Source organism: Bison bison, unplaced genomic scaffold (genome assembly GCF_000754665.1).
Source record: "Bison bison bison isolate TAMUID 2011002044 unplaced genomic scaffold, Bison_UMD1.0 scf7180017864213, whole genome shotgun sequence".
NCBI lineage: Eukaryota > Metazoa > Chordata > Mammalia > Artiodactyla > Bovidae > Bison > Bison bison.
The window spans coordinates 4985004-4993935 of record NW_011494785.1 but is presented as its reverse complement, the minus strand read 5'-3'; the positions used below and the strand labels follow the sequence as shown (position 1 = coordinate 4993935).

The 8932-nt window shown below is 51.3% G+C and overlaps 1 protein-coding gene across 1 annotated transcript in view; it reads left to right on the top strand.

Annotated features, from left to right (window-relative positions):
• CACNA2D4 (calcium channel, voltage-dependent, alpha 2/delta subunit 4) overlaps positions 1-8932 on the top strand; it is a 79244-nt gene that overhangs the window by 26141 nt on the left and 44171 nt on the right. Inside the window, exons 19-23 of the mRNA XM_010845215.1 lie at positions 664-744; positions 1193-1267; positions 1891-1977; positions 2498-2569; positions 7809-7870. Of these exons, the coding sequence (XP_010843517.1) occupies positions 664-744; positions 1193-1267; positions 1891-1977; positions 2498-2569; positions 7809-7870 (377 nt within the window). The remainder of the gene's footprint in view (positions 1-663; positions 745-1192; positions 1268-1890; positions 1978-2497; positions 2570-7808; positions 7871-8932) is intronic.

The window sequence follows — 8932 nt, the reverse complement described above, 5'->3', positions numbered from 1 at the left end:
CCATGGTCAGGTGTAAACACAGGTTCCAGGCCCTGTGCCCCAGGAACCCACATCTCTGGGTTGGGAGGGGCCGGCGGGATCCTCACTTCTGGAAGCTGCCCTGTGATTCTGCTCACCCAGCAGGTGCTGGCCGGCTGCTCTGGGCATGGGACCCTGCCTGGGGATCCTAGGCCAGAAGGGTCACCTGCCCAGCGTCCAGCAAAGCCACACTGACCCTGCAGGTGTGGGCAGGCTTTGACTTATCTGTGAAGGCTCTGGTGGGGGAGTCTGAGAGCCTCCCCTCCTCCGTCTGGCCGGAAAAACTTTCCTTACAGGCCCTGTGTGCTTCACAGCCCCCCAGCCCTCAGATTAGGGTCCCCCCGGATCCCAGTACTTCAGCCTCTGCTGTGAAGGCTGATTATTCATTCAACTCTGTATTTCATTTAAATATTACAACTTCAGTGTTAATACAGGACAGTAATCTTCCCAGCATGACGTTACTCCTGGGGGTCTCTTCTGCTAGGTTCTAGGTTTTTATTCCAGGATCTCAGCCTAAACTCTAACTGCAGAGCAAGGACCGCCTCAGGTGCAAGTGGCTTCCTCTTGTGGGTCTGGGAGGGCTGGGGGTCCAGCCTGGCCTCACGCATGGGAACCGGGTCCCCTGACACCGGCGTTTCCTTCCAGCGGTCCCACGGCATTCTCCTGGGCGTAGTGGGCTCTGACGTAGCCCTGAGGGAGCTGATGAAGCTGGCGCCCCGGTACAAGGTGAGCCTGGATCAGCCCCCGAGTGGGGCCATAGGCCCCCCCAGGAGCCACTTCAGCAGGCTCAGGAGCCTCCCTGCAGACAGCGTGGCTGAGACCAGAGCTGGGACGGAGTCTGCATTTCTCCTCCTAATGCCCCCTCCCCAGACACTCCACCCCTGACATGCCACCCCCATCCCCCACCCAGACACGCCCCCAGACACCGCCCCCCACATCCTGCCTTCCTGCCCCACACCCACACATGCCCCCCAGACATCCACACACACCCTCAATGTGCAGGCACAGAGAGCAGAGGGGACGGAGGCTGCGGCCCCTGGGATCCTTGGCCACATCAGCTGCGTCCTGCTCTGTGGTCTCTGGCACTTCTCCCCATCCTGGTCCTCATCCCTGCCCAGTCTCAGTCTTCCTGCACAAAGACCCCCTGATACTCCCTCGATCTCTGTCTCCCCAGCTCGGGGTGCATGGCTATGCCTTTCTGAACACCAACAACGGCTACATCCTCTCACATCCTGACCTCCGACCCCTGGTAGGTGCCAACCCTATTTGCCTTGACGTCTTAACCGTATGGGATTTGGGGGTAGTTCATGTGTGTGTGTTCAGTCATGTCTGACTCTCTGCGACCACATGGACTGTAGCCCGACAGGCTCCTCTGTCCATGGGATTCTCCAGGCATGAATACTGGAGTGGGTAGTCATGCCCTCTTCCAGGGGATCTTCCTGACTCAGGGTTCGAACTTGGGTCTTCCTAATTCTGGGCAGCTCCTTTACCATCTGAGCCGCCACACCCAGATTTGGGGGTAGTTTATAGAAACGGTTCAAACAGTGAATGGGTTCCATTTAAGAACCCAATATAGGGGCATCCCTGGTGGTCCTGTAGTAAAAGTCACAGGGAGACAGATTTCTGCTCTGGGTGAGGGAGAACTTTCTAACAATTAGAGTCCCAAACCAGGACAAGCTCCTCGTCAAAGGAGATCTCCCTCCGAGGCCCGGAGCATCCATCGCGAATACTAGCCAGGGCCCCTCTGCCTTGGGTGAAGGAATGGCCGAGATGCTCTGGTTTATGGCTCTGCTCCACAGGCCTTCTGGAAGGGCTGGGCTTGAGCGGGGCCTTGTGTTAACCTCGTGTCTCTCCCCTGCCCGGCCCACTCAGTACCGAGAGGGGAAGAAACTGAAGCCCAAGCCCAACTACAACAGCGTGGACCTCTCGGAAGTGGAGTGGGAGGACCAGGCCGGAATGGTGAGTGGCGCAGGGAGAGAGAGTGGGTGGCTGGACGGCGGGGCCCGGGGGTGAGGAGTGCGTAGGCGCTGAGCTCACCCCGCTCCCTCGGTGGAGACTTTCCGGGCCCAAAGCAGAAGTGGTGCTGCTAACAGATGGTTCTCCCTATGGCCCCAGAGAGATAACAGCTGCTCCCTCCGAGGTTGAAGGAGCTTGTGTCTGTAGCCGCAGAGGTTGGGTTCAGGCGCCTGTAGGCCAGCCTTGTTGTCAGGAGCTCCTCCTGGAGGAACTTGTGTCTGGAGGGTCGGCCACAGTGTCCCTCGCTCATCAGCCCACTGGGAGCCTTATCTTGGTGAATTCTAGAATTCCAGCTAAGGGGAATAGAGCCCTGGAAGCAGATCTCTTTTCCCACCCTGGCTCTGCTCACAGGGGAAAGGGGAAAACCAAGCGTGTTCCCAGGGTTGACCTCTAAGCCGAGGCTCAGAGCCTCCACACTCCAGTGTGTGCCAAAACAAAGATTTTGTTTTCTTTCTCCTCGAAGCTGAGAACAGCCATGATCAATGGGGAGACCGGGTCTCTCTCCATGGATGTGAAAGTCCCGCTGGACAGAGGGGTAAGCACTCCAGGAAAAGGCTGAGGTCTGGTCCCAGGATGTGGCATCCTGGTTAATTAAGGTTGGCGGTGTTGACAAGGGACCTGGCTGAATCAGAGTGTAAATCTTGAGAACTTGCTGGAGCCTGTAGGGCCCGAGTGAGGGACCCAGCCCAGCCAGCATCAGCCCCACGGAGCTTTGGCCAGGGAGTGACCCCTCTCCAGGGCTTGCCTCTCAGGGGCCTAGGGTGAAGCAGCAGCAAGCCCAGCCCTTCATGGGTCTTCTTTCTGCCTTGCGTGGATGCTAAGTTGCTCAGTTGTATCCGATTCTTTGCGACCTTCCCAGACAAGAATACTGGGAGTGGGTTGCCACGCCTTCCTCCAGGGAATCTTCCCAACCCGGGAGTCAAACCTGCGTCTCTTATGTCTCCTACATTGGCAGGTGTGTTCTTTACCACCAGTGTCACCTGGGAAGCCCTCTTTCTGCCTTACCTACCTGCTATGTGGCCCTTTTCTCGTTTATGGTGGAAAGGGGGAAGGTGTTAGTCAGTCGTGTTCAACTCTTCGCAATCCTATGGACTGTAGCCTTCCAGGCTCCACTGTCCATGGAATTCTCCAGGCAAGAATACTGGAGTGGGTTGTCTTTCCCTTCTCCAGGGGATCTTCCCAATTCAGGGATCAAACCCAGGTCTCCTGCTTTGCAGGCAGATTCTTTACTGTCTGAGACACCAGGGAAGCCCCTGGAAACAGGGAAAGTGACAGTTAATTTTGCAAACTGTTAGCAGCTCTTGTAAAGCATGTCATCTGGGAAGAAGTTGAAAATTACTGCTGTTCCTCAGAGCTGATTTTCAGGACTGGGTCTACCCAGCGATGCCTTCCTGTCCCCACAGACTCGCTTGTCACTTACAAGGGATGGCTTCCTCTTTCATTGTAAAAGGCCCCACTGGCTTGCACTGACTCTGCATTGTCCCTTGACATATTTACAAATGTCACCTCTTCCCTCCCACTACTGCTGCCCTTTCGCCTCCGAGGGAAGAACATGGGCATCCGTCGGCAACAATTAGACCCAGGTTCTTTCACAGACACGGACTTTCCTGGAAGCCAAACACGGAAGCCCTGGGAAGGAAAGTAACTCTCTGCATTCCTATTAGATGTGCAGGCTGGTTCTCACTGGGACCTGCGTCAGTTCTTTGGCCTCTGCCTGTTGTTTTCAAGCTCTGGACTGAGAGGGCCTCCCTCGGGCAGGCCAGTCAGCATCTCTGATGACCCATCAGGCCCAGCAGGTCCTTCTCGTGGGCCAGAAAAGGCAGGGGTGGCTTCCAGGCACCTCCACCCTTATCTCAACCAGATCCCCACTCACAGGCGTTGGGGTGCTCCCACCTCAAAAAGAGGGGAAATAAAGACAGTTTCAAATAAAGGAGATCAAAGTTCATCCCTAAGAGAAATACTTAAGGAAATTCCTCAGGCAGAAGAAAAATGACACAGATGGAAACTTAGATCAACACAAAGAGAAATGAGCAGCATTGGAAACGATGAATGCGTGGGTTAGGATAAGATTTCATTCGTTCTTTTAACTTCTCAAAAAGACAACGGTTTAAAGGGAAAATGTTGACATTGTGTTGTGGGGTTTGTAATGTGAGCAAATGTAAGATAACAGCCGCACGGAGGGAAGTTACCCCATCGCATTAACACACGGAAGAAACCAGCACGTGGCTACCCCAAAGCATGCTGAACACACTTGACAAATCTTCATTGGAAGCAGAAGGAAACATCTGCGGTCTGATTAAGAAAAAACCGTGTGTGGAAAAGTTCACTTCCAGTGGTGAATGACTGAACACTTTCTGAGACTGTGAACTTGGTAAGGTGTCTGGTTTCACCACTTGCGTTCAACATTGCTGGGGGCCTGGCAAGAACCTGTCTTTGTAATAAGGCCGGGAAACAAAACAAAAGCCATGAACAGTAGAGAGGAGAGAGTAAAGCTATCTTCGTTCACAGCAAGATAATTGTTCACATAGAAAATCCCCCGAATTTGCAAAACAGCTGCTGGAACTAATAGATAAATTTAGCCAGTTCACAGAACACAGAGTCACTGTTATAAAAATCAATTATACTTTTATATATAGCCAGAAACATTTGCAAAATGAAAATACTTTTGAGTTCCAATTTCCACAGCACAAATAGGAATAAATCTTACATATATGACCTCTACACTGAAAGCTACGTAACACTGCAGAAAGCATGTCAAATAAAAAATTAAATAAATAGGAATGATAACCATGTTTATGTATTGTAAGATCAATACTCCTAAGATGTCTATTCTCCCAAAATTAACCTATAGATTCACTATAATCCCAATAAAAAAATCTAACAGACTTCTAGACATATAAGAAGGTGATTTTAAAATTTATATGAATATGCAATATCTCCTTCAGTCCATTCTGAAGGAGATCAGCCCTGGGATTTCTTTGGAAGGAATGATGCTAAAGCTGAAACTCCAGTACTTTGGCCACCTCATGCGAAGAGTTGACTCATTGGAAAAGACTCTGATGCTGGGAGGGATTGGGGGCAGGAGGAGAAGGGGACGACAGAGGATGAGATGGCTGGATGGCATCACTGACTCGATGGACGTGAGTGTGAGTGAACTCCGGGAGTTGGTGATAGACAGGGAGGTCTGGTGTGCTGCGATTCATGGGGTTGCAAAGAGTCGGACACGACTGAGCGACTGATCTGATGAATATGCAAAAGACCTAACATGGCCAAAACTATGTTGAAAAAGAAGGACAAATTCTTTTTGTTGAATGAGATGGATGATTCACAGTATCTGATTTCAAAGCTTACTTCAAAGCTGCAGTAACCAAGCAGAGTGGTATTGACATGTGAATAGACAAATGGATCCATGGAACAGAGACTACAAAAATAAAGCACACAGAAAAACACTCAAGTCGCCAGCATATTTTCGATAAAGACACCTTGGCAAATCAATGGAGAAAGGAAAGACTTTTCAACAAATGGTGCCGGAACAATTGAATAAATGTATCAAAAGTCACTGAGATATACTCATACCATACACAAAAATTAATTTGAATGCCACTCAATTACAAAGCTCTCAACGTACAAGCTAAAACTATAAGGCTTCTAGAAGAAAATGCAGATGAAAAATCTTTACAACCTGAGGTTATGTAGTTTTCTTTGACAACATATCAAAGGCATTATACATAAAATAACATTTGAAAAATTGAATTTCATCAAAAAACAGTTATGTTCATCCAGAGACACAATTAAGAAAATGAAAATCCAGACACAGACTGTGTCCAGACCATAAAGAACTTCTCCAGATTACTAACAAAAAGTCTAACAATGTAATTTTTAAAATGTGGGCAAGACACTTTAGCAGACCTTTTAGAAATGAAGAGACATGACCAACAAGCCCATGAAAAGCCCAACCAGCAACTTTAGTTGTCAGGGAAATGCAAATTAAAACTACTTCCATACCCTCTAACATAACTGCAATTTGAAAGACCGATAATTCTGGCAAAGATGTGGAGACATTGGAGTTCATACATTGCTAGTGGAAGTATAACAAAATAACTTGGGGAAGTTGGCAGTGTTTTATAAAGGCAAACATAATTTGCATATTTTGCAAAGGAATTCCTTCCCTGGTACTTACCAAGAGAAATGAAGACACACGTCCACAAGAAGAACGCTCACAGCAGCTTTATTCAAAACAGCCCTAAACTGGAAACACCCCAGATGGCCACGCACGGAGGGCAACCCTAGCAGTACACCATGGTTTGCCCTCCTTGAAGTACTTACTCCTCGGAGGGAAAGGAACAGAGCACTGACACCTCGACAACACGGGTGGGTCTCAAGGACACTCCGTGGAGCAGAAGTGGCCGCGAAAGGGCTCGTGCTGTGAGAACAGCAAACCAAAGCTGTGGGGATGGAGGTCAGGGCAGAGCTCGCCCCAGGAAGGCGGGGGCTGACCGGAAGAAGGCAGAGCGATCGCGGGGGCTGCACACAATCCCTATCTCAACCCAGGAGGTAATCCCACAACAGCATGCATTTATCAAAACTGCTGAAATGATACATCTAGATGTGCGCATTTCAACTTTTTATTCAATTAAAAAAAAGAGAAAGGAAAAAAAATGTTAATGCTCCCCAGTTTCAGACTCAAACCAGCCCCACTTGGAGCCCATCAGTGCCCTGGCTGGCCCCCAGCTGCCCCCATGGCTCCCAGACCCCCCACCCAACTGGGAGAGGATCTGCCTGAAGCAGAGGGGGCCAGAGGGCATCAGGCAGGATGAGGCCCGAGCTGGGAACTGTCCTTTCTCGTTTGGTCCACTGCTGGTTTCCTATTGAAACAAACCTTTTTTGCTACCTTCTCGCTCTGCGTCCCATCCAACATCTTACTCCAGTTTCCAACCCAGAAGAAAAGCCTGAAAAAAAGGCAAAGGGGATAAGAACAGCCCCATGGCCAAGTGCAGTGTGCGGCTTTCCCAGAGGCATCCAAGTGTGTGCATATGGTACAGCCTATGGGGCACCAGAGCCCAAGTCAACCTTGCCCTTCTCACCCACTATAAACACCCTCACCATCTCCCAGCAGCCCACTGGGGATGGTCTGATTTACAAACGGAATGCGATGCCCAAGAATGTGAGGTCACTCACCCAAGCTCACCAGCCCACAAGTGACCACCGGGGCTTAGACCAGGGCTGTATGATGCCTGTGCCTGCCTTAGCCACAGCGCATGCCCCCCGATGCCCTGACTCGTGCAAATTCAACTCAACTTCAACATGGCAGCTTTGAAAGGAAAGAGAAGCTGTGAAAGGCAGCAAGGCCTGGAGGGGTCTGGACTCCAGAGGCGAGCGGTTCCTGGTGGGAAGTACAAGTGTGAGCTCAGCCAGCAGCCTGCGCTGGTCCCTCCTGAAGCACGGCCACCGGCCAGCACAGGGGCCACCGGCCAGCACAGGCCACCAGCCAGCCAGGCTTTCTAGGTTTCCATTTCTGTTAATTGACAGTAACTGAGATTTCAAATTTCCATTCCTGAGTGGTACACATGGTAACTCATGGCCCCATAGGGACAGTGCAGTCTGGACTATGGCCCTCAGTCAGGCACACCTTCCCCAGGGCTGCAGTGTCCCAATGGGAAAAGGCCTTGGTGGGGGGGCGGGCAGGGCGGGGCACCAGGCGGCACATGGGGAAGGGGGGAAGGGTGGTTGGCACTCCCTCCCCAGCCGGCACACTTCCCTGGTGCCTCTTTCAGAAGCGAGTTCTTTTCTTGACCAACGACTACTTCTTCACGGACATCAGTGACACACCTTTCAGGTGAGGGGCCTGGATCTTACTTGAGGGGGCTGGGGGCGGGGTACAATGTCAGGGCCAACCGCTCAGGTGGGACTTTCAGGTCTGGGACTGGATTCACTCATAAGTAGTTGGCAATTTTGTGATAACAGAAAAAGACCCAGGTCTGCACTCGGGAAAACTGAGGTCTACACCTGCTTTGCTGTGTGACTCGGTGTTGCAGTATGGCCCAGTGTTCAGGGCCAGGAGCTAAACTAAGCTGGAATCCCAGCTCCGCCACTCATAGGCTGTGTGATCTTAGGCAAGTTACTTAACTGCTCTATGCCTCAGATGTCTCATCTATAAAATGGGGGGTGATAATAATAGCTGCTTCTCTTCAGTATTGAGAGAATTATTAATAAATGTCATGCTCTACCCGGAGGTCTTAAAGCCATGCAATTGTAAGTAGTTGTAAGATGAAAGGTAAGCCTTGAAGGTCTCTCAGTTTCCCTCCCATTATATAAGTGTTCAGCTTAGCATCACACGTGCACAGAGCAAATGCCCCTATTCCTGAATTCCCCATCGCTCGATGAAGGGTGGTCCCCAGTCCCGACTGGTCCCTGGGGTGCCTACAGGAACTTGTGACATTGTGTCCAGATCCTTCCTTCCTTACTCTGGATTCCTGAGGTGGGGCCCAGGCGCTAAGACCCTATAAACCCCCTAGGTGGTTCAGGTATCAGCCAAGCCTCAAAAGATGATCTTCCAGGAGGGAGAGGAAGGCGAGGTGGGATTCTCCAGGCAGGAGGGGCCTCCCTGACCACGGGACATGTGGGACCCTGAGACCCTTCTCCATCCTCGGAGACCCCGAGAGGTCCAGGGTGAATCCAACAGAACGGGAGTGGAGGGGGCCTTGCTCTCTCTTGTCCAGCTCCTTCTCAGAAAGACGCTGATGACAGAGCAGAAGTCTTTGCCAGGGTTCGGGGAGGGAGGCACTCAGAGCCAGGGGGGAGTGGGGGCGGCGGGTTGTACTCACTGTCATGGGCTGTGTGCTCAGAGGGTCCGAGGTTGGGGGGCAGCAGGCCGGGCCCCAGCTGACCTCTAGCCTGT